The 26862-nt window shown below is 40.8% G+C and overlaps 1 protein-coding gene across 2 annotated transcripts in view; it reads right to left on the bottom strand.

Moving 5' to 3' along the window:
• LOC122771383 (VPS10 domain-containing receptor SorCS3-like) overlaps positions 1-26862 on the bottom strand; it is a 270421-nt gene that overhangs the window by 36829 nt on the left and 206730 nt on the right. For both annotated transcript variants that reach the window (XM_044028934.1, XM_044028933.1), the window contains 9 exons: positions 24941-25030; positions 22879-23058; positions 14117-14263; positions 11263-11365; positions 8007-8083; positions 7002-7093; positions 3642-3749; positions 979-1096; positions 771-904 (listed from right to left, as the gene is read on the bottom strand). In XM_044028934.1, coding sequence (XP_043884869.1) covers positions 771-904; positions 979-1096; positions 3642-3749; positions 7002-7093; positions 8007-8083; positions 11263-11365; positions 14117-14263; positions 22879-23058; positions 24941-25030 — 1049 coding nt within the window. The remainder of the gene's footprint in view (positions 1-770; positions 905-978; positions 1097-3641; positions 3750-7001; positions 7094-8006; positions 8084-11262; positions 11366-14116; positions 14264-22878; positions 23059-24940; positions 25031-26862) is intronic.

The raw sequence follows: 26862 nt of genomic DNA, 5'->3' as shown, positions 1-26862 counted from the left end.
TGTTTTAAAAACTCATATTTGACTTTTAAATAACACTGCTTGAGGCCATGGAGATTGTGCAATAGACTCATGGTGCTTTTATTACTATTATGATTATTTTAGCATTTATTTTGAGAATTGGGTGCATGCAATATTTGTAAAGTATATATATATATATATATATATATATATATATATATATATGCTGTTACATGTATATCAGTGTCATTATTATGTACAAATCGAGTCCAAGACAGTGGGGACAATGAAAGTATATCGTGTCGTATCATTTGTATAAAACAGCAATGTTTGAATGCAGCTACAAAGGTGCAAAATGCAAAACTGAGTGCCAGCCTTGTAAAAGAAATCAAGATCGACAGGAAAACAGGCACGTGTCTTTAAATAGGCATCACATTTATAACTCGACCAGGAGAGGAATTCATTAATTTAGTGTCGACTGGTTTATCCTTGACATAAGAGTCGTGCGAAGCTGGAGCTAATCCCAGCTGTACAGGGCGAAAGGCAAAAGGTACACACAGAGAGGTCTTTGGTCAGACTGGGCCGAGAAACTAGGGCAAGGGATTAAGCTGGGATGTCAGTGATCTGGGCTGAATTTAGCCTCAGGTCTGGTGTATTATTGTCAGAGGTTTGATCAAAAGTTGTGTGATCGGTCACTGGACTGAACACAGATCGACATCAAACGTCCCACAGGAAATATTCTAAGATATTATAAGAAAATCTTCCACTTTTTTTTTTTATCAATGACAATATGAATAAAATGTTGGTCTTACCATTCAAAGTCATGAGCTCGGCAAATACACGACTCTGCAGAGAGGATTCTGGAGTAGTCTTTTCCCAGCATGCAGTGGTTCCCGGGCCTGCGTTTCATGTAAATCTGTTTCTGACCCATCACGCATGGCTCACCCTGCGTTGACAACACACTCCGTCAGTGATAGTTCAGTATTTAGCAGAAAAGACGTGTATTTATTTATTTTTTACCTGGTTGTGCAGGTGCCACGTCTGATAGTCGTCCTCGGTGCATCTCCTGTTGAAGAGGGACTTGTAGTCAATCTTGATGAGCTGCCATTCAGAGCGGTGGCTGAAGTGGCCAAAAAAGCTGCAGAGGCAAACAGCGAAAAGGGTTACAATAATTCCCATCTAACAATGCAACCTTGACTGACATTCACCCATTCACTCAAACACATTCACACGCTGCCGGCACAGCCGTCAAGGGGCAATGTGGGGTTCAGTGTCTTGCCCAAGGACACATCAGCATGTACACTAGCAGAGCTGGGAATCTAAACCCACAACCCTCGAGTTGAAAGACGACTCACTCTGACACTGAGCTACCGTCTTTGGGGTTTTACGTCAGCTGGCATCCCTAATGTTGCGTTGCCCAAATGTCTTTATGTATCTGATTATGTTGCGTGCAAACTGTTTATGTTTTGTAGGCATTTGTATCCTAAGGAAGAGTAAATGTACACATATACTTATTTCTTTACAAAGAAAATACACGTACGTTACATACAATACGTTTGCAGATAAATTCATTAATTACATCATTAGAATTTAAATTTACCCACGCTAAAGTAACTATTTACAACAAATCATCAGGGCTGTCCGTCCACACACTGAATGTGTATTTCAGTATTATTACTTGTACATTGTTAATCAGATAATGAGATAATTACTATGTTCAAATAACCTTCATTTATTTATTTGCATATAACAATATATATATATATATATTCAGGTGTCAAAACTTATCAAATCAAGTTATAATGAATTATTTCTGTGTGTTTGTTTTATTATTAAATTAATTTATACAATTGATTGTGAACTATACATGGTTCCATATCACAACACAAACGTTTACTTTAAATTCCGTAAAACGCTCTTACTTGACTGGCCCCAACTGACCAAGCCAAATGCTCACTGGCATCAGGATCATTTAGGTTTGAGACCCCGGGATATATTGATTTTAATATAAGTGACTTTCACCACCATCATTATAATGGAATCAAGACTTATTTAATATTCCAAAAAAAATTGGGCAGCAAAAAAAATAACAGAATTATCTTTAACAACTGCGGTATCTTTCCACCCATGTTGTTCTATACGTTGAGGAGTACAGGGCAGAGTCTGTAAATTCTAGACACAGAGGGGGGAAAGTGCTGCAGACGAGATCAATAGGATCAGTTGTACTTCATCAGTGAGTTGGTGGTTATAGAGTCTATCGCTGGTGCTTGTGGTTTGTGCTCCCATCAGTGTCTGACAGTGATTAACCAACTTAGCATACAACACCAGCTTTGAATGGAAAGAGTTATCCGTGATCACCTGCCTCATTGTAGCACGACACGATGAAATGCCATGAATTAAATACCTTCTCTGAAAGACTAACCCAAAGTTAGACTACACACATGTTTTAGCCAGCAGCACATGATCACCACTAATTAAAGTTTGGTCACCACTAATGTGGCCTCTTAGACTAGTCTAAGACAATGTCTAGACCAGGATAAAGAAAACATATTCCTCAGTAAGAAGGAATGTACTTATCTGATCAGTAGCTGCCTTCAAATCTAACCTAAAGTGTGGACATTCTCTGGAGTTTGTCACTCCAACTCCCTAGACGGATCAAATCCGAGTGAGCTCATGTGACAATGCAGTTGGAGAACCTCCAACAGTGAAAAGGTGAGTGCCTCATCTCCTGCACGCTTAAGCTATAGACTCCAACCCCTCGCCCTGGATCCTCTGGAGATTCTCTTGCTGTTGTAAACACGTCTCGCAAAAGCAATTTTCTTGCTACTTTCCTCGTAAGTGAGCATCATTTGAACCTGGAGAATGTCAGGAGTCAACGATGCAGACATTATCAGCAGTATTGTAAGTAAGTCATGTTGTGGGCTGCTTCTTTGGTCCTATATGGGAGCGGAATATTTGCATTACATTTTTGAAACGGATAGTTACGGCTTGGTGGTAAATGCACAAGCACGAATGTCTCATCAACAGTGTAGTTGTTTAAAGCGTATCTAAATCCCTTCTTCTTGGAAAATGCCAAGAAGTGGACTGAGCGCTGAGTGAGGGAGAATGGGGGGAGTACTGCAATTTGTTTGGTCTGGTAGTGACACCTGTCAAACGATGTGATAATCTCAATTCTAATCTTACACCACACTTCCAATGGTGGAGAGACAAAAGGCAACAAAGCAACAGCTCTGGCAAATATAAAAGAGGGAGGAGTCTGGGACAAGAAGACAAAAGGGGGAGGAGTCTGGGACAACAAAGACAGTGATGAGTGTACAACAGAGTACAACAGAGAGGGCACTGTTTTTATCACAACATGTAAAATGGATCAACAAATTACATACCTTTATACACTGGTTCCTGAAAAAAACTATTTTCACTGGTGGTTTAACTTTAATTAAATTACTGTCTACAGAACAGTTAAATACTGTTCAGTTTAAATACTGTTAACTCATTGCATTAAGTTGAAATTTGTAGCTCATTATTTAGTTTTAAAATAAAGTAAATGAAAAAGTTACAGTGCCTTTTTGCTCTTCTTCTTTTTTTCTTTTTTTTTACAATGTAGGGGTGAAGTTACACTTTAAAAACGTATTAAATATTCCCCCACAAAGACAACATGTCTGGACGTTTTTTTCTGGACTTACGTCATGATTTGGTTCTCGGCTCCAGCCTCCACCAGGACTCCGTCCACGAACAACGGCACGGTTGAGAAGCCGTGTTGGGTCCACTGCCGGCCCTCGTCGAAGCTCACCCTGTGTGTGAATGTCAGAGTGTATTCACCATCATAAAGCCAGCAACAGCACAGAGGCAGACGCTCAGTATCAGAGGCTGATCGTACGGGAGGATTTAGGTCGGCACTGGCTCGTCGCTCGGCAGACGGGTCTCAGAGTCTCTGTGCAATTAGTGCCTACAGCTTTGGGTAAATATCAAAAGACGGAACATTCAAACGGGTATTTGAGAGACTGTCTGGTTATTAACTGATTTCAACAACAAGGAGTACCTGAGTGTGACATGTTTGAAACACCAGAAAAAAACACTCCTCTACACCCACAGCCTTAGCTAAAAGCACTTGCACATGAACCTATTATGAGTTGTGTTTGACTTGAGAGAGCAACACTGATGTTCAGTGGCTGTAGAGATACACATGCTCCCCTCCACTTCCTCTACCACCATGCTTAAATTGGTTGGGAGACAAATAACCCAGCAGGACACACTTGACTGCCTCTAAAACTAATTTCAAAATGGTTGCAAAAATGAGTGGCGAACAGATCTGGTCGCACTTGGATTAACCCGCACTCAGGCAAAACACTGGCAACCGATTTGGCAAGAGGACAGCGACGTGTTAATGACAACGCTGCAAGTGTGTGAGTGGGTATGTGGGTGGAGGTTTGCAGAGACTGCTGTTGGTTAATGATAAGTGGCTTGAAAACCCAAAACATCATTCTCAAATTAGATTGCTCGTGACTTTTTTTTCCCAACAAGAGTCACAGTCTGAGGCGCCGATTCTACATGAAACATGAACATGTCCACAAGAACTTCATATCAGCAATAATCTGTATCTGCATTATGTGACCATTATTATGTGAAAGACTGTTCAGACCTGGTATTATGGTGTGTTACCTGGGGGGAACCCAGCTAAGTCTGCCAGCAATTAGATTTTGCTCTGCAGACATGTCTGGCAAGGACGCTGTTTTGGCCGACCACAGAATTTCTTTTAAAAAGGAAGAAGGAAGAAATGTTAAACAGGTCTTTTCCCCTGGCGCACTAGAGGTGATGACGACAGAGGAGCGACGTCTAGCTGTTGCAGATCTGTCCAAATGCGAACAGAGGCATTTTGATCTACATCTATTCGTTACGCCTCTTGGACGTGGGACGTGACTGCACCGTTTGCATCCATGTTTTTTTTGACTTCTCAACAGGAATGCGATGAACTCTGTAGTGATGTCACTCCCAGTTCTGACTTCTGAGTTCCAGTACAAAGGGAATGCAGCATTAACCCTCGTCCCTCCTGAGTGATCCAATTAAGTTGTGCTAACTTCGGGTCTAAAATCCTTGCCAATCTGGCCTGAATGTGTCCTTATATGAACCCACATTTGGACCTGGTTTGAGGACATGTGTGGTCACATTCCTCTATTTGTAGCCACTGTCACAATAATAGTATTACACGGACACAAAATGGGAATATGTGCCTGACTGGAATAAGAATGCTTCACACAAAGAAGCTGAATAGTCTGGTCCAATATGGCAAACGCTAAGTGGTCTGTATTTATATAGCGCTCAAAAGCTCAAAGCCACAGTTTTGCCATCCATCCGTTCACACTCATACTTTTATACTACAGTACTACTAGTGGGGCTGGGAATTGAACCCACAACTTTCCACAACTTTGACAGACGACTCACTCTACCGCGGTGTTACCATTGCCACATCGAGGGAGGCGGTTTATGTTTATGTGAAAACAATCATGACTTCCTGGTTCAGGTTATGACATGTCTGCCCTATGTAAATGTGATATATTACCACTTTTGATATTACTGGAAATTGAAAGAAACATGGCAGGAGCCAAAAAAACAGGCCGGGACCCTTCTCAGCTTTTCTAACAGAGACCTTAGAAGACTTCTGGATTGTAGGGCAATAAATGAAATGTGCTTAGATGGATGTAAATGTCCTCCGTCCCTCTCTCCCTGTTTATCAAAGCAGGCGCAGCATGAACTGCTGAGGTCTGTAGCTTCATTACTGAGAACAGAAGAAGCAAAAGTATTGCTTGAAGAAAATGATGTAGGTCCATATTTGGGGGAAAAAAGGGACTAATAAACAGAAATGAAAGTCACAGATGTAAGAGAGGAGGGGGGAAGAAATCGATGATGCACGGGCGAGGAGAAATATCTGAGTGCAAGCAGCAACAATGACGTTTGTTTACAATACAGGCAAAAGTCAAAAGTTCTTCTACTACAGTTCCCAGGCAACTCTGCACATGTCTGAATCATTATTTGTTTTGATGTCCACGTAAATGTCAAAATGTTCTTTTTTGATATGTATTTAGTTTTGTCTCCCATTAACGGATAAGATAGTGAAGCATCACTGCGATGGGCCCCCTGAAATTTCTCAATTTTCTCATTAAAAATATAATTTTGACATAACATCAGTGTGGAAATAAGGCTGCTGAGGCCGTGTCTGATCTCATGTGGTCACAGGAGATGCATCCAAGAAGGATTTTAATGTCGGTGTGAACAGTAATAGTTCTCATTCTATCCACATGCAATTAGATCCCTGAGGATTGTGTTAATACTGGGTCTAAACTGCACTGTTTCCCTGCTTTATTTGAGTTTTATTTGAGTTTTTAATCACTGATGGGCCCGTCTGATTTACATGTTGTATAAGAGGAAATGCTGGGGTAACGGTCCAGTGCATGGCTTTTTTTTGGCTGGGATGAACTTCCCTTTTTTTTCGCTTCTTCTTCTTCTTCCAAAGTGTTCAGGCCGCAAACATTTGCACCTAATACTTCCTCCTGATACGTCTTTTATATGTATGATCTCATTTGTGCCTTTTTTTGAATATGTTAATTTGGCCGCAACTGTGGAAAACTGTGTTTCTTCTCATCCAGACTAATTGCAGCCCTGGAGTTTTCCTACTAAGGAAGCCTTTTCAAGAATCCTTTTTCGGACGGCTGGCATATCAGAAGCAGTTATGCATTTTAAAAGCAGAACAGTTGTGTGGATGTAGCCTCTAAGTGGTTCTAGTGGCACATGCAGTATAATATAAACAGCAAATGCTTAGTTTTATCATACTTCATAATCAACCTGATATCTAGGTGTAGGAAACTAGAGCCATAAACTCTAGAGACAGAAAGGTGTGAGTGGTTGTTTGTTTTGTCTCTGAATGTCGGCCCTGTGATAAAACTGCGGACTTAACCTGTGTTACATAATTCTGCCACTCGCCCAACATTAGCTGGGATTAGCTGCAGCTCCAGTCGCCCTTTGTGAGCTCAGTTTCCAAAAGTACGTACCACAAGTGTCTGGTTGGCACAGATGGCTGCTTCACAGCCACGAGGGCTCCACCGTTATCCAGGAACCACACATTGTGCTCCTCTTCAAAAATCTGTACAGACACAAAAACAACAACAACATATTGAAAGAGGCAACACTTGAAACTTTACCACCGGATCTAGAAGAACTCGTAAAACTGTTCCAAATATCTGAAAATAGTTTCATTAGAAACTCACAGGTAATAATGTCCTCACTAAGTTGAGCCTTTAATTACATTTCTGTGTTGAAATGTGTGGAATTAATTACTAAGTGCAAAAAAAAGGTGAATAATTAAAAAAATGCCTCCCGTCAAACATAATTGTTTGCAGCAATCCCACAAATCAAAATGACAATAATCACATACAAATCACGTCCAGTTACAGTAGGATTTTCAGTGAGAGACTAAAAGTTCATGTTAATTTGCAACACTTGCTGATAAAACAGGAATTGGCAGCTGATCATTTCACTTTCACAGAATATGGCAAATCTTTTGGCCAGCAACAGGAAGCATCTTTTTTTTCCCTTCCCTTTTGAAATCAAGTTGGAAACTGTGACAGAAAGCACGCTGACTTTGTGCGGAGTTGTGTGGCGATTGGCTTTTCACCAGACACTTCACAGGAACATCAAGTGTTAGCGTAATGGACTTCACAATGGCTCAGTTCCATCTGGATGAAATCGGGACTTCAGTACGTGACAGTGATCCAGGAAAACAAAACACCGGAAACTGAAGCAGCCCTTCATCACGGATACCAGTCAATGTATAATCAAAATATACATTATCAAAGGTTTTTTAGAGGTTCTTTTTTAATGATGTGTCAATTTTTGTCAATGTGAATATATATCTATATATATGTATATATTTTTTTTTTTATTATTTTCCTGTTGTGTCAGCAGTCGACTTTCGTACCAAAGCCAGTAGCTGCTACAACACTTCTTTGTATAAGACTATCAGTTGGCTGTGTTGGCAGTCTCGGTGTGAAGCTCACCTGTCTCCAGCTATTGCCGGCATCGGATGAGACGAACATGCCAACATTGTTGTATGAGAGCTCGGCGCCGATATTTCCTACAGTATGGGAACAGAAACATGAGAACAAATGTGTGATACACGTAAAGAAACAAAATACACGTCTGCATTATTCAGGTGGAGGATGGGCTCCTCCTTCGCTCCAGCAGTTTTCAGTTTAGCGGCATCAAACAACAATCTCCTGTGACTGCGGAGCAGAGTGAACAACCTTCTTCTTCTTCTTCTTTTCCTTGTGCCGATCTACTCCACTATCTTGGCCGCAGCTCAGTCAATAGGCAAGCGTGTGATCTGGATGCTGTTTGTCATGTTGCTGAGATGATCTCTGCACCAGCTGATGTCTTAAAAGGCGCAGCAGGCAAAGAGAAGCATGGTGCCAAGAGTGGAGGCTTGGTCAGCGAGAAACACACACACACACACACACACGCATGGCAGCAGGGATGTATGTGTTGATTCCACATTCTCACACACCAAAGAGACAACAAAGAGCTCCAGAGACAAAGTCACACACTGCCAAGTTGCTTGACATGAAACAGGTGTGTGTTTGTGTGTGATTGAAAGGAAAAGACGAGGCTGAGGAGCGACTACAGAGAGGCTTTAGTGAGAGGGCAACAGAAGGATCACACCGCTACATCAACTTGTCTTTTTAAATATACTGTTTTAAAATACATAAAGGCGACATAAACCGGAAGCTCCAATTAACGCTGCGTTTGTGTGTGTGTATCTGCGTCATTACCTCGTTTATGAAACCCTAAAGTTTCAGAACAAACAGTTCAGCCACTGCTGAGAAAATAGTGTTGTATTGTTTTCCTGGGCTCTGCGAAGCGGATCGGCACTTCCTTAATTTGATGTCGTCATCAAAAATCCTCACCACTCCTCTCACCACCGTAGCGCCTCCTGGTGCGGGCACTAGTCCGGGCACATCCAGTTGCGTACATTCAACCGCAGAAGAAGAACTACTCTCGTTGTAGCTGCTGAGATGCAGAGCATCCACCGTGCCAGATGGGGAGCTGTGTATCTGAGAGCTGGCCTATCTATTACGTCACTTCCAGGTACCTGGCCAATCACAGGACAGTGGGAAAGCTCTCGTTGGCTGGCCAATCACAACACAGTCCACGTTCTGGGGGTGTGGTTTTGGTCTGAAACAGCGCGGCTGACGAGAGCGCCAGTGAGGAGATATTTTGATCGGCTCGTTTGCAGCGATTAGGAGGTTTTTAACCATGAAAACAAGTTAATATATGTAAGTAACTAACATATATGTGTGATACAAGCATTCTATGTCGCCTTTAAAGGGACAGTTCACGTTTTTCAAGTGCAGTAAATACTGAGACACAAATCAAAGCTGACTGCACTGTGTGCATATGAGACCGACAGTCAAAGTGGTCCAAGGCAAAAGACTCACTTCTTCTTCTGCTTTACTTGATCTCTGAAAAGTTTCAGCTGCATACGTAGGTTTGATTTGAATGTTATAATAGATGTTATCACTGCAGCATTGTGCAAAAAAATAATGCATTTTTCAAATGGAAATAATCTTTGGAGCGGCTGGTTACGGAGCCCCAGCCATGACATGGGAAAGAGTGACACATTTTCCCTAATCCCCATATTGCATGGGAGGAAACCAGAGAATCCAGGGAAAACTCACACACATGGGGAGAAATAGGTATAAGGTGCACAAAAAAAATTAACAATATTAAAAACATTCTCATGAATAACCTGGAGAGCTGCACAAGTAAAACGAGCGGAGAGGGCTGAAGCTTCGCGATGGACAGAGATAGTGGGATTGAGTTTTATTTTAGGCTGTGTATGAGTTACAAAGATATTCTGGCATTACAAGGAACCATTATTAGTGAGATGCATTGAATCAGAATATCGCCAAATGCATGAGTGCTCCCACAGAAGAGGATACAAATCCTGTCGGGGAAAATTACCTTGGCACGACACGAGTAATGTCAGGCTTTTAAGAATATCTTTGTAACTCATTCCCAGCCTAAAAAAAACAAAAAAAAAACAAGTAAAACTTTACTTTCTCTCTCCAGGTAGTTAATGTTATTAATTTCGTGCACACATTATACCTTTTTCGTGGCAACAAATGTGTATTTTGTGGCCACAAATCACAGTTTTTTTCCACCATGTCATGTCTGGGGTTCTGTAGATGGTAACGATCAAAACATAAAAAAAGAGAAAATAAATACAAATGAGCAGGAACACAAGAAATGGGAACCAAACAGAGCAGAATGACTTAACAGACGACTAACAGTGGAGCACAGAAACCAAATGCATTATGGATAACTGAACACAGGTGAAACTAACAAGACACAATTACAGCGGAGCGGAAAACAGAGGAGATTAGATGCACGAGGCACAACATCACATCACGCCGCACACAGACATTGTTGATCCATCTGTATTTTCAAATGTGTTATTGTGTGAATTCGGTGTTTGAAATCATTCGTGTAAATTGACTTAAGTTACACAAACACGCCAAAAAAGGCAGCAGTAGACCAGCACCTGCTGTGTGCCTAAAAGCTTAAAATTGCTGATTTTGTCTATGGGCTTTGGTGCAGTGGTGTGAGCAGTCTAATAGAGAGAGATATTTTTATTAGGGGAGAATTTATACAGAGCTAAAAATCAGTTTGTGTTGTTGTTTTTTACTGCATGTCTGTCTTTTGCAGGTTGTTGGGTGACGTGGCTCCCACCGCACAACCAGTGCTGACTGTGTGTCAGTACTTACAACAGCTGCACCTAAAAAAAAAACAAAACAAAAAAACACTAGAGCTGCGTTCCATTTATATCAGAACTTGGACGTCAGAGCTGGCTGATGTCACCCCTGACCTCACGGCGTTCCAGAGAGAAGTTGGAAGAATAATACAGACACCAGGCTGGATACTGTTAGCAATACCAGACAGAAACAACCTGTATGCAATATTTGGGGGCACACCAACAGCTTAGGAACATCTCTAAGAACAAAAATGAAACAAACACCTCTGCGTACAACTGATTCACTGTGAAGCAAATGCGACAGAAAAAGTGTCAGAAAGTGTCGGAAACATCCGACTACAAATGGAAACCTGCATTGTTCCCAGACTTGAATGCATTTTGTCTCTTAAAAGAGCAAAAAGAAAGAAAAGAAAGGTTATAGAAGAGTGGAGATGTGAGATGTGTGGGGTTTTTCATAGGGCAGTGGTGTCGACCATAAACAACTTGTGGCGTTTCTGACTCACCTGTGGCAACAATGATTCCGGGCGCTGAGCTCTTGGTGGAGATGGTTCCTGACAGGTAAGGGTTCTCTGACATTTGCAGTTGGAGGTGAAGTGAACAGAAAGGCTGGGAGAGACAGATTTAACAATTGAAGTGAAAACAAAGAAGTACACGGCATTTCCACCCACAAACAAGCGGCATGAGAAAATTCCTCTCAGAGTAACAGCAAAGACCCGCTCCTTTCATTCACATTGGGTCACATTAGGTGTAAATATGATAAACATGTCTTTTATTCTCACCACGCATCAGCTTATTAAATTAACGACCAAGGAATAGCAGAGGGAAACAGTCATTTTGAACACGTCAAAACAACATCGTTGAATACAGAGAAAAATGTATGAAAAAAAAGATTCATTAGTCTCCCAAAGAGAGCCAACTGTGCCTCTGTACGTTTGGCTAATTGCTCTTAATCTGTCATTAATATGAAGAGCAATGGAATTTGCATTAAAGTATGATGAAGCCAAGTCTCCAAGGCAAACACGCAAACAGAAGACAATTACATTTGTTCATGGAGCGGGGGGTAAAAAGTCTTTCTTTCATCTTTGCAGCAGACAGCATGTCATTGATGTAAGGACGTCAAGGGTGGTGGAACCAAAAGGAATCTGCAGCAGTAATTAAAATGTCTCATGAATGCACACTCACAGGGAACCTGTGAGTCACAAGGCATGAGTCTAGGAAAAAAAGAATCGCACCATCAACAGCATGGAGTCCTCCTACTGTCTCAAACAGGACTCCTACTAGTTAGTGTAAGTCACAGGGAGGCTGTTTAATGAGGAAATGACACATATTTGTCTGTTGCCAACATAACCAAACACACACACGTCTGGTCCATTATTAGCCTTAATCACAACTGACAGTGCAAATAAAAAAAAACAATATTAGGACTAAAAGGACTATAATGTGGTCCAGTGGATCAAACATCAACATGTGTGTGTTAACTGTAAACTGTTTTAATTAGGTCAGTAAATTAATCATCTCTGCAAAACAAGTGCCTCAGAAACAATATATATATATAATAAACTATGGTCTGGTGTCCATAGATTGGCTACATAACAAACATCCTAAATTGTTAATTATGTTGTTTCAACTTGGGATTTTGATTATTTGGAATTAATTAATTGGTCAGCTCTTTTGCCAATCTGATTATTGCATAAGCATCTCAAATGTAACACTTGCTTGGGCACAGCCATTTATAAATAAAGGCACAAACCAATTCTATAGTCATTAATACACGTTTGCAAACAGTCACTGTGTTTCCATTATAATAACTTTGAATATGCCCTAAATAAATCAGTAGCCTGACCAAATGCCTGTGCCTGATAGAGGTGGATTAACTGATCATTTATTTGACAATGACAGCAACCGTCATTGAGGCAAAAAAACTTAATATAAAAGTCTCTATAAAGTGCTAAAAAATTGCTGCAAGACGGTCTTCATTCACTTGATTCTATCACAATGGGACAGACAAAAGTCCTCAATGATTTATTGTGAGTGTGACTCAGAGTGTGTGTCTGCGAGAGTGGATATTGAGATTGGGCCCATGGGTGTATGCGAAACATGGTGAACTCTATGAAGGAGAACCCGCTCCTGCTGTAATATAAAGCAGTGTTTCCCAACCTCTCTGAATATCTGATGAATTTACTATATCTCCCTCATGTGGAGAACAAAGTGGCATAAAATGGATGGATGTAACTGTGACGCCCACTAATGTGTGGTCACATGTGGGGTATTATTATTTTATTTCTATTGTATTTCTCTGCCATCTGTTTATGTGTTTTGTTTTTTTCAAACAGCACAATAATACGATCGATAGTTTTCTGTTTCGGAGGTAAAAACCTGCTGTGCACTTCCGGAAGAGTGGGGGGCAGTGTGGGGCAGCAGTTCGGCTTTGATGGGGTGTGTGTACAGTGAGGTACCCTCTTGCCTTCATTGTATTCGGGGAGCCGAACATCACGTCTCTGTCTCTCTTTGTTTGTGCTGTTTATCCGGTTCGATTTACATGCTTTAGCTAGTTCTGTAGTATTGATCTTATGCAAGTTGTACACTGTTCGAGTTAAGTTGGTTGATGTCACTCATGGTATGTTTCACGGTGACAAATACACTCCACTGGCTCCCCGTACGTTAACTCATAAAACTCACTCTTAAAACTCATTTTTATAGACTTGCTTTAATGGACGCCATCCTTTTATCTCTTTTTTTATTTATTTATCTATTTTTATCTAGAGCGTTAACCACCCTTAATCCTTTCATCACATTGTTTTCTTCCTTTCTGTGCATTTTTTATTCTGTATGTATAAGCACTTTGTAAATTGCTGTTTTTAAAAGTACTATATAAATAAAGCTTTACTTACTTACTTACTTACTTACAAGGAATATTAATGGGTTAAAGTGCATAAGTGCATATATCAGAAAAGTGAAACTAAAACGCATTGTAATTGTTGTGTGGCAAATTTCATAAGTTTAGTTATGTGGGTCCCGACCCACACTTTGGAAACCACTGAGTTAAATGGAGAATTAAGTTAACTGAATCACAACATTTTTTGGTCCTCAAACAAATTTGCTGCATAAAGAAGTTGTGATAGTTACAGATATGAATTAAAGTATGAATTAGTCCATACATTGTACACAAATGGCAAGATTAATATTGTGTTTTGGGTCACAATTGTTTGCCATCTTCACCTTATAGAATGTTTGGGAAACATTGCTCTATTATATTATATACATGGGACTTTTAAAACTTTAAAAAAACATAATCAAAATACAAAAAACTATAATTGTATCTCTATTTAAACTCATTTTGATTATATATCATCTTACCAGTATGCAGTGGATGTCATTCCCATCCAGGTCAGAAGTCGGGGCCTGCAGGAGCCTCCAGTTCCGACCTTTGTTGTAGGTGATGTAGGTCTTCACCTGGTTGTCCTCCCTCTTGTTAGCGATTAGCATGCCTTTAATTCCAGCCACCTGATGGACATAAAAGGTTGGATCTAATCTTTTTTCATCTTAACTCTGCCATAACACTTCACTTTCTCAGTTGCAGATGAAAAAGCACACCTAGCGTCCTCATCAAAGAGGGCATTTTATGTATTGAGGCAGCAATTTTCGCAACAGCAGTTAAATGGAAATGGTGTGCTTATCCTTTTTTGCTGTGTCTGACACTCTGGCATCCGACACCATCAGCAGAGTTTGCTGCATTTTCCTACACTGTGGTGTCAAGTGCGATTTGGTATTACTGTGTTTTGTTACGTGGTTCAGCGATCTAGTTGGTGCAAAAACATTGATCATTGACAGTGACACCGTATCTGTACTCTCACGATGCAGTCACATATTCATGTCGGGAGACTTCAAATGAAATGCTGCTCATTCACTTGTTACCAGGCTGCAATGCACCGATACTGACACTACCCCATTAACTTAAATGTATGTGTTCAATCTCAAAGAGTCCAGAATTCAAAGAGTGCTTACCAACATGACTGATCTTCCATTTGACGGTGCTTCTTAGTACACCTAGCAACACCAGACAAGTGCTGCCTATAAGATAGGCTAAGGAAATGTGTCCGTGAATGGGAGAATAGCAACAATCTAGTTTATAGCAGCTCAGAATGCTTGTTGTTGATGACATGCAAGGAATAAATGAGCAAATGTGCACAGCAGGGACTGCTAATAAACAAACAAACAAACAAACAAATCCTCAAACTGACAGACATCCTGACGTGTGACCTGGAGCAGTGAAGTGGGTGTGATCACAGTTCCTCCTGCCCGTCTTGTCACCCTGTTGAGCAGAGCAGCTGAATGCTCTGCTCCCCAAGGTGACAAGACAGCTCCAGCTCTGGAATCCCCTCCCTCCTGACCTTCGTAACACAGACTTGCTCCCACATTTCAAATCTAAACTAAAAACTCACCTCTTCAGAATATCGTACTCTCAATGACCACAGAGCACTGTTACATTTTATTTTATTGACCTTGAGTGTCAGAAAGGTGCCAACAAATAAAATGTATTATTATTATTCTTACTACAATTATTATGATTATTATTATTATCACTCCTCTTCAAATCAAATCGAATTTAACTGTATGTGACAATATCACAACATAGATAGTAAGGTAGATATATTGAAGTAGTATAGAGCTTGGGAGAGAAAGAACAAGGTTCTGTATTCCTATTCTTTTAATGTATTTATTCATTTATTCATTCATCTTCTGTTTTATCCTCCACATAATGGTCACAGGGCTGCTGGTGCCAATCCCAGCTGACCAAGGGTGAAATGCGAGGTACACCCTGGATAAATTGCCAGTCCATCGCTGGGCCAAAATGTAGAGATGAACAACCGTTCACTCATTCACTCACACCTACGGACAATTCAGTGTTCACTTAATGAGAAAACCAGAGAATCCGAAGAACAGAGAGAACATGCAAACACTTGTATTGAAGTGTATTTATTTATGCAAAACGACTGAGCACTCATCATCACTAGATGCTGACAATCATCACCATTCAAAATTCTGAGCCATTTCTTTGCATCACCATCGATGTGTATTCAGTATTCCCAGAACACCGAACACACAAAATAGCAATCACAGTTTTCCAAATGACCCCGTCTGCAAATCCCAGGCATTAAACGTGTTCCTGGCTCAAAGCGAGGCATGATGTACTGTATGTAAAGGAAAGAACAGTCATACCACATGGTTGCCCTAGTGAGGGGCTCCGGTCGGATGTGTTTCCCTCCCTGAAGGAGCACGTCTGTGTAAGTGGCACTAATAGGCAGCACATTTGACACCGTCATATGAACATGGTGCCCAGGATGGATGCGACTAACGAGGGTTCCACCGTTCCTGTCCAACCTGACCTGTCAATCACTGGAGCAATTATTTATTGCCTCCACCTCCTCAGCATGTATTCATGCACCAACACTCACACGAGAAGCACTCGTCCCCACGAGCATACATTTCTGTCTGTCCGTCACTCACGCAGACACTGTGCTCGCTTAAAAACAAGGCAGCAGACACAGTTGCACTGTGCAGTTGATCTGTGGACGCTGATGTAGACCAGTCCCATCATTTGCAGAATGAAGTTTGAAATGCGTGTAGAAAGAAATGTAATAAGACAATACACAAACATTTGAGGAGCAAATTGGAGGGAGTTTGTGCACTTGGGAAACAGTATTAAAATAAATTAATTTAAAAATGAATAAATGTTATAAATGACGGACATTAACTGAGGAATAAACACAGAATTAAGGTTGCATTTTCTTTTCTATTTTCTATTTCTTCATCTTTTTTTTTAAATCAATGGCCATTTAAGTTTGTTGTTTTATTTTTGGAAATATGCTCCACTTCAGAGAGCCCAACAGTGCAGCAAAGCTTTAAAAACGTGTTATTTTCTGCAACTAACTGAAAAAGGGAAAGAGAATGAACACTGAGCAGCAGGAGAGCAAAGACACCAAACATCCAGCTGCTTTTATTCATCTCTGCGACAAACGGTGGAGCGTGAGTCATATCTGTGACTAGAAATATGCAATATCTTAAACTTCATATCATTTTTTTGTGTGTAGTGGACTGCACATTTGCATTGCTCCATTTTGTGTGCGTATTATCGATGTATTATTGATTTTGGTACAAAACACCTTGAGGGTGAGGTGGGGAGTCTGGAGGTTTTTGCGTAATGTTTTTTTTCCATCCTAGTAGAGCCCAAGAATTGACAAATTTTCAGGTGGAGTTTATGTCTGTGAAGGATCTCAGCCACCTTCTGTTGTTAGCTCTAGGCAACTGGACTTGCTTGAGTTAAGTTGAGTTAATCCAAGTGGCTTCTCCAGTTTCTTCTTCTGACTGACTGGTAGAAAATTCCAGGTATTTAACTTCTGAAGACTGGATACCTGTCTCGACCAAAGCACAGATTTCCACTGGTCTAATGTTCATTCCTTGTGTTTCTTGGCCCAAACAAATCTCTTCTGCTTGTTGCTTTTCCTTAGTAGTGTTTTTTTTAGCAGCTATCTGACCATAAAGGCTTGATTCACACAGTCTCCTCTGAACAGTTGATGTGAAAGAGATGTGTCTGCTACTAGAACTCTGTGTGGCATTCATCTGGTCTCTAATCTGCAATTTCTGAGGCTGGTGACTCAGATGAACTTCTCCTCAGCAGCAGAGGTGACTCTTGGTCTTCCTTTCCTGGGGTGGTCCTCATATGAGCCAGTTGTAGTCGTAGCGCTTGATGGTTTTTGCGACTGCACTTGGGGACACATTCACAGTCTCTTCTTCTGACTTAGCTTCTGAAGGCTGGAAACCTGTCTCAACAGTCTTTATGTGAAGCAGTTGTAATGCAGATTTTTTACCTGCATTATTATGTTATTGTTTCAAAAGGTTCTAAAGCCTTTGAGCTTCTTAAAATATAAGCCAAGAGACCTTTACTTAATGTTCTGGTAACATGAGGCAGGGGTAACGTTCGCTGCCCCAAACGTTACCCCTGAAAAAAAAAGCATTGTCTACATATGGTTTTCCAAGGACAAGCAAACTATGAGTGCCTCCAGCCTACCTTTTGTCACATCTCCACAGCCTGCAGACTGTTTGCTTGTTTTTTAGTAATCTCTTTTTACCCATAACACTATGCAGGGTCATTCACCCATGACCCAGTTACAGGTTGTTAGTTTCACCTGAGTTGAGATTTAACAGAGGTTCACTAGTGTCATCGTAGAGACAGTGTGATGTTGTGCGAGTGCTGGAGTTTTCACCATTGACACTCTCAAATGTACAGCAGACCAGCTACATGGAGCGTTAGCATCACACCTTTTAAAGGCGACATAGCCCGGATTAACGCTGCGTTTGTGTGTGTGTATCTGAGTCATTACCTCGTTTATGAAACCCTAAAGTTTCAGAACAAACAGTTCAGCCACTGCTGAGAAAATAGTGTTGTATTGTTTTCCTGGGCTCTGCGAAGCGGATCGGCACTTCCGTAGGTTGATGTAGTCATCAGAAATCCTCACCACTCCTCTCACCACCGTAGCGCCTCCTGGTGCGGGCACTAGTCCGGGCACATCCGGTTGCGTACATTCAACCGCAGAAGAAGAAGAACTACTCTCGTTGTAGCTGCTGAGATGCAGAGCATCCACCGTGCCAGAGGGGGAGCTGTGTATCTGAGAGCTGGCCTATCTATTACGTCACTTCCAGGTACCTGGCCAATCACAGGACAGTGGGAAAGCTCTCGTTGGCTGGCCAATCACAACACAGTCCACGTTCTGGGGGTGTGGTTTTGGTCTGAAACAGCGCGGCTGACGAGAGCGTCAATGAGGAGATATTTTGATCGGCTCGTTTGCAGCGACGAGGAGGTTTTTAACCATGAAAACAAGTTAATATATGTAAGTAGACCTCCATAACCAACATATATGTGTGATACAAGCATTCTATGTCGCCTTTAAACTGAGGTCCTAGAATCAATGACATGGAAAAGGCACAGATGTCAGGTTAAGGAGCAACAGATCATACAATTTGCAAAACTACAGTCATGACACAGCAATTCATGTCACACAGAAGACATGACCTAAATATCTGGATTTAGAAAAGGAAATATGTTTATAAATATAATATTTTTCTTCATGCCGACAACTCAGGTTTAATGGTTTCCCAAAAGGACAAAAATGTAATTGAAAGTCAGTTAAGTGAAGAGTTGAGGAATATTAGTAACTGGCTGACTGAAAATAAATTGTCTTCACATCTTGGGAAATCAGAATATATATTATTTGGTTCAAAGATTAAGCTAAGCAGACCTCAGCTCTTGGTATCAATGTAGGTGCAGGTACTCAGATTGCTGCCAAAAAAACATGTTAGAAATACCTGGGCTGTGAGTTGGAGAGATCTCTGAGTGGGGACAGCATGGGGCAAAGAGTTATTACTAAAGTGAACTAGAAAATGTAATTTTTGGCACGCAAAGCACAACTTTTGAATCAAGACACTGAAAATGCATTCCAAAGTGTATCAAAACCAAATTACAGACAGCTCACAATAAACAAGTTAGAGTATTACTAAAGCTTAGTCCCAGGGACCCATGATGGCTAAGACTTATAACTAAGCCCTAGTTATTTTAAAAATGGTTTCAAGTCGGTAGATGACACACATGGTTATTGAAGGTAGCGATACAGAAATTGTGCCATGTAGATTAAAGACCTGTTCTTTGTAGAACACCCTTCTATATATGACAGCATATGTGTCCCATTTAGAGTCAAATAGACCATAAAACCATACTAACAACATACTGTCATACGTTTCACAATAAACCGTACCGTAAAGCATACTGTGAAAGTCATCCTGTTAAACTTTTAACAGTAGACATGTTGCTCAACTCAGTATGTTTACATGCACAGTTTAATCAAGCTAAAAAACTGTGCAATGTTTCGGAAAAACAAACAACTCAACGTCAGTTTCTTTACATGTTAAAGATGCCGTCACCATACGATTTCCGGCAACAGTACTTCAATTTGTAAGTCATCTCCTTCTACTTCCGGGTCAAAGATCAGGAACGAAATTTTGGTTCATGCAGAAAACGCTAAGTCCAACTCCAGTCAGACTAAGTGTATACATGCAGGAGTAATCAGACTATGAATCGCATTATACAGGTATGGTAGTCCAACTAAGACTAGCTGCATTTTAGTCAGACAAACGTGTTTACATGACATTAGGAAAACCAAGTTATTGTCTTAGTCCGACTAACACGCATGTAAATGCGCTGATGTGTGCATATGACAATGTAGAGTATGTCTAACAATGGCTAGCCCCAGGTATGTTTGTGTTTCTTACTTCTCAACTGGTCATTCAATAACTCCTGCTTGCTGTAATGTCAAATCTCTGATTCTTTCTGTGGACGTTGTTGCAGGAAGTGAAGAGAGTGACACAAGTTTCAATTCTCACCAAGTAAACGACAAGATAAAGCAGCAACACATTCTTAAGTATTACTGTAGACTTGGCTGGCATATTTTATTAGGAGAGCCTTTTGATAAGTGAAAATGTGTTACGACCACTAAATCTACTAATATTTAGATTTCAATTTTAACATTTGGCAATCTTCCAACAGTCGTCCATCCATCTTGAAAACATTCTAATCTCAAAGTAAAGGATTTTCTTCTTTTTCTCCCTGAACCAAATGATTATGTGCATAAAGTATAACCCACGCAGCCATTTCCCAATGTGTAATAGATTAAAAATTGCTGTCAATTAATCTGAAGAGGCTGCAATTCACTGGAGATTGCATTTCTTTTTTAAGCAGCAGGGGATTAGCAATTATTTAATGTGTACCAATTTAGTATTCAACAATATATTACATGGTTCATTTGTTGAATCGCAGCTTTGTGCATTTAGGCATGCTGGCAGGAAAATAGAAACTTGAAAAGAGCCAAATAATCATCACGGTTGTCAGCGTCATCCAGATCATCATTCAGTGGCTCATTCGAGGCTGTTTATGGCGAGGTGAGAGAAAGATAAATAAGTGTTGATGCAGTGAATTCGAGCCAATCAGAGAGATAATTGTCAGACAGCCACCTGCTACACCACCTCTCAGATTGGAGGGGAGTTTGGAGGGTGACGAAGAGTCGGATGTCAACAGAAAATGAGTTTGCACAACAAAGGCACCTGATTACAGAAATTGCCCATATCCAAACTGAGTGACAAATGAAATAATCCCACAAATTGAGAACATAATCGTCCAATTTCTTTTGTGGGAATAATGTAATTAATCTTAGCACGAAGAAGAAGAGGCATGGCTGTAAGTGGAAGAACAAAACACGTATCACTTACTTTGCTGATTCTGCCTTCCAATTACCTCGGATTCCAGGATTTAAATCTGGTGGTGACTTCACCCATGAGTTAAAAAATAATTATAAGTGTATAACTGATTTACTGCGAAACTAATGCCACAGAAGTGCTATGAACGGTAACAGTAGCAGTGTTTGCGTGGTGGCAGCCGTTGCGGCACGTTTCAGAGTTGTAAATTCGAGTTCAAGGACCTCGGAAATGACCTCGGAAAATCTGAGTTCCAGCTACAAATAGAATGCACCATCATTTCCTGTCTGTGATGTGCAGTTGTCAGGGTCTGACAACAACAAACAGGATGCGTACCGTCTCCCTGTGTGGAAAGGATCGGATGTATCAGCGACAGCAGTAAATCACCTGCGTCTAACATCAGATCAAGAATGGAGCTGTGACCATATGACAACCGCAATTAAAATGCTTTCTTGTCTCCCGCTGCTTGTTCAACTACTCTTGCATGGGACCGGGAGCCGCACAGACTCAGTGCCACACACACACACCCACTGCATACTGTGCAGAAGTAATGGCACTGTTAATTACCACACCACCGCCACTGCTGCTGGCCAATATCTCACTTCTTTCCCTCTCTTGCTCACACCTGCCAGTGTAGGAGTGATAAAGTGGACTCACCAGGGAGTGGAAAAGCAAAGGAATTCTCCTCTTCCTGCCATGAATGCTAATGCAAACACATTCAATAGCTAGCCAGTCAGCTAACAAGGTCGTTACAAGTCCAGAGCTGTATGGCAGTGAGGCCCATTAAGCATGCTCTTAAAAGCATGTGTGTGTGTGTGTGCTGTCAGGGAGATACACAACTGCAGCCTGTAAACAAACCTGTCCATTTGAAACATGTATCTTTGAAACAAACCCATAGCAAGTCTGTATGGAGAGTAAACAACAATATCTGGACAAGTTTATGACTCTCACCTGCTTCGATCAACATCTACAGTATGTCAACTTTAAATCATAGACACCAGAATTATGTATTGGATGGATATAGAAAGAATTGGTGGTGTATGAAAGGGTTGCCTTTCACAACAAAAAAGACAATTTTTGCAGTGGAAACCTTGCTACCTACACATTGCTGTAAAATTTCACAATACATTATACATTGACTGTTTTCTTTTCACATTCCTCAGCCTCACCCAGCAAACGACACAGGACAATTCAGGATAATTCTTGCATTATTTTCCAACAGAGTCCATGCACTTGGACCACCGGTATTGCACTTTTTTCTATCTCTTCATGGAAGAAGGTCACATTTAAGCTTCCAGATCCTCCTGAAGAGTGTGGATGAATTAATCATCCCTCTGAAAATGGCGACCACACAAGTGGGAATTTAGTTTGGGATAAATCATAGAAGTCAGACGGCACCAGGTGGGGTGAGTAAGGTGCATGAAGAGACACAAGGCCTTTTATAGTATGTATGCACTAAAATGGAGTTACACTTCCTGTCTCTGAGTGAGGCCGATACATTTTTGAACTGTATTTGATCAGGTGGGTATTTTTAAAAGACAAACTAATAAAGTTCTTCATTATCGGGAATTAACAGCCCTGATAATGCAATTTGCAGAGATACTGTTTTCCCATTTTGTGCAATGGAACATAGAAGTCCTAATTTATTACACAATTTAACACAAGCTTTCACATCCGTCTGCTCAACTGTTTGTGTTTTGGTACATGTATGTATCTGTACATTACATACAACGTTCCCTTTAACGCCACATAGATTAAATCAGTGAAAACTTCATTGAATAATCCCCGCAGATTGACCAAGTTCACTGAGTGCCTACCTCATACAGGTCAAGCATCTGGTTCCCTCCGATGCCCCTTGTGGTCTTAACATTTTCCATGGCCAAGGTGAAGTAGATGCCTTTGGTGTCCGACAGGTAGAGGTTGTAGGTGTCGTTCTGGTTCCACTCCTGCACCGCAGCAAACACCTGCTTCTCATCAGTGCTGACAATGTGTAAATCCTGCCGGGGAGCAGGGGAGAGATGAAGAAGAGTTATGACTGGAGGTGAAGAGGTGACGGATTAAAACATGCTGACACTCTGCGACTGGTCATGAGATCAATGCTGTGGTGCGAATATAAATGGTTGGTGACACAGTAAGGTAGTAGCACACTCTGGGGCTCACTCTGACTGTGGTGCTAATAGAAATATGACTTTAAACAGAAACTTTTCCTGCTCTTAAAGTGATATTTCAGGTTTTTTGGATGTGTGATTGAGATACCAAGCTATGCTTTTGAACTCTAAGTATCGATAATAAACTAAGGTAACCTTTGAACCTCAAGAGGAGCTACAAGCAACACAGTTTTAATGTCAACACCACTTTGATCACTTTCTTACATTTGCTTTTATCTACTGGTCGCTTTCTCTTAAAATGAAGAAAAAAAAAACACTTGCAGGGTAACCTTGAACCTAGATATTGAAAATCAACTTGTAATACAGAGGCTCACTCATTGAACACATGGCTGCTGTGGACACACAATTAAAAAAGTGACACAAAGTTCAGTTTCTAGACAAAAAAGGCTGTTTTCACTTAGAAGTTGCAAACATATTCTTCTTCTGCTAAATATTTCTGGCAGGCTTTATATTGCTTTATAGTGTAATCCTGTCCTCGAAAGATCAAAGTTCTTAATCAGAGTTTGACATGACAACCCCATCCCTTCTCTTTGGAAACATCGAAAGTCTTTCTAACAATGCTGGAGAGAGTGATCGCTGCATTTCCCCTACACTGACACATCTGTCCTTACTAGGCAAATCTTTAGAACTATAATTTCCCTGGCCAATGTTTCCTTAGCCAGTTTATAAGATATTTCATGTCCTTCAGCTCCTGAATGTCCAGTGACCCACATAATTATCATTTTACAGCCCATGTTCTCAACCCTGTATAGGCAACATGAGATTTCGACAACCAGGTCAGTGCGGGCCCTTGATTACCCATCCCTCAACTTCATCAGAGCGCAAACAGATTCCAAAGATGTTGTAGACTTAAGCAAGTGTACATTTTATTGTTGAGTAGCTTTACTCTGCTTCTCCTTGTGTTAGCGCTGGTAGCCATGCTTTCAGTGAGAATGAGCCTCCATATCTCAAGCTGGTACTTAGCAGGTGGCACACATCGCAGTCAGCAATGACAAAGTGTAAGTAAACTTCCTCCAACTACACTGAAAAACTGACTAAGACTTGTAATCAACCAACATATACTTCCATCATTTCTTTCTTTGGTGACATGTGTAAATCTGCGGTTTAAGCTTTAGTGTGCAGGTTAATTACAATAATAATTGATGAGTTCCACATCCGGGTCATGAAAACACTATAGTTTACAGATTATTTGTCTTGAGCACCTGCCACGAGATGACCACTAATAATCACGCATACGAGAAAGATGACCCCAGGCAATCTCGCCATCTCCAGAAAGCTCTGCCCATATAATTGTTTTATGTTAATTTAGCGACTCTTTTTTTTTGCAGTGTACACAGTATTTGCACGTGTAGGAATGTGGAAATAGCTAATTGTCCACCAAAGGGAAGTGGATGCATCTCTGCATAGTAGAACAACCAAGTCAAATTCTCACTCACATCACTTGGCTACCATTTCACTGAATGTTTATTGTATAATTATTGATTCAAAACACCAAAACTATGTTGCTTATTACAGCTTTCATTTAAATGTATACGATTAAAACGGATCCCTACATGTAAATGTGTTTTATCCCTTTTTTAATATATTTGTGTTAGAGGAGATATAGTTTCAGCTACTGACTAATCTCAGCAGGTAAACAGAAATAATACACACATGGGCACATCACACACACAGGACAGTAGACAAGGAGATTTACTGTATTTGAACTTACCTTAGGCAGTGAATATTTGGGCAGTTTAATTTGTATGAAAGAGTCTCTCTTGTAGGACACGTAATAGGAGGCTCTGACTGACGTGGGAACCTATAAACACAAATCACACGTAAAGAAAATAGAATTACATATACTGATACATACAGCAATGACAGTGTTTCTTCCCCTTCAATATCTGCAACTTTGCTTGAAATTTTCATTTTGTCTGTGTACAAACTCTGGCTGGGTTAAAGTGCACATCAATATCTCTATCATTGTCCTGGTGGTTTCCAAGGTGCTCCTGGATACAAGGGCTATTTTAATTACTATTATATTACAATCATTATATCATTAGTTTTTCATTATTTGGACTTGGCCCTCCTTCTGACTTGCATTCACAGGATGCTGCCCTCCCTGGGTGTCAATGCACTTAGTGGTTTTAGAGCAGACTTTGGTAAATATCTTGTAGGGCAATCAATAGTCTCATTATTCTTTGTCAAGATAAATCTGTAAGATGCCTAACTGAGCCTCATCTGCTGTCGCGGACAAACAAAAAAAAGAAAGAAAAGATGTCCTTAATGATCTAGAACCTTTACAAACACCACAAGGCTCTTAGTTGTTAGCTTATGAAGCAAAAGCACAAAAACACAGGGATGGTGGCTGCTGGAGGATTGTCATTAGCGCCAAGGCCGTGGAGGCTTAGCACTTTAGCAAAGACACACCCAGAGCAAAGTGAGACGGCAGCTTTCACCCACGTTTCCCGTCTTATCGATAACAAAATGAAAGTCATTTGAGGAAAACCTTACACTCAAACTTGGCTTCCGCTGAAGACGAGCAATGCAGCACTAACATTGTACGACAGCACTGATTCTCTCACTGATCTTGTAAGTTGCTTGACTAGAAATGGAGAGAGGAAACACAGCGGCCCTAGCAGATGGCACTGCAGAAAGAACAATCCCAAACGCAATTGAATGAAGGAGTCAGAGATCGATAAGGGGGGGTAACCAAAGGCAGTTTGAACTTTAAGAGGAATTGGTATGATTGATTTTTGTTTCTCCCATATCCCTTTCAGGGTCTTTGGTCTGTGACATATAAGTGCTCAAATGTGGGGGGGGCTTGAACTGAAGGGGAAGTTTAGGTTGAGTGCTTGTGAGTTTACTTGAAAGACTTTGAAAGAGGTCAAAGAGGACTGAAGGATCTTTGGAGACCAAATCTATTTTATTGTCTAATGCCCAGGGTGGAGAGTCATCAGGAGGAATGTCTGTAATGATGCTTTTCCATTATACAATTCCAGCACTATTCCTTGACTATACTCGTTTTTTTTTGGCTTTTCCATCAGAATCAGAATCAGAATCAGAATCAGAAGAGCTTTATTGCCAAGTACGATTTGCACATACAAGGAATTTGTTCTGGTGTCATTGGCGCATAACAAGCATACAAAATTTTCTAAAGTAAACAGTAAACGTATATATACACAGTATATAAATGTTTTTAAAGATGAAAAAGAGCACTGCAGAAAGAGCAGTAAAGAGCAGTATGACTGGGCAGAAGTGAGTAACAGTGCAAAGTGCAAAGTTCACAGTAATGAACACAGTAATGACGTTAATATAACGCATAAAAAGGATGTAATGATAATGTGACATGTAGAGGCAGAGGAGGAGTGTGAGGAGTCAGAGTGTCGGGGGGGGTCTCCGGGCCTTGTTGATAAGGCTAGTAGCAGACGGGAAAAAACTGTTCTTGTGGCGTGAGGTTCTGGTCCTGATGGACCGCAGCCTCCTGCCAGAGGGGAGTGACTCAAAGAGTTTCTGTCCGGGGTGGGAGGGATCAGCCATAATCTTTCCTGCACGCCTCAGAGTTCTGGAGGCGAACAGGTCCTGGAGAGATGGAAGATTGCAGCCGATCACCTTCTCTGCAGACCGAATGACACGCTGCAGTCTGCCCTT

The sequence above is a fragment of the Solea senegalensis genome, linkage group LG6, assembly GCF_019176455.1.
Source record: "Solea senegalensis isolate Sse05_10M linkage group LG6, IFAPA_SoseM_1, whole genome shotgun sequence".
In the NCBI taxonomy this organism is placed as follows: domain Eukaryota; kingdom Metazoa; phylum Chordata; class Actinopteri; order Pleuronectiformes; family Soleidae; genus Solea; species Solea senegalensis.
This window is presented reverse-complemented; position numbering and strand designations above follow the sequence as displayed.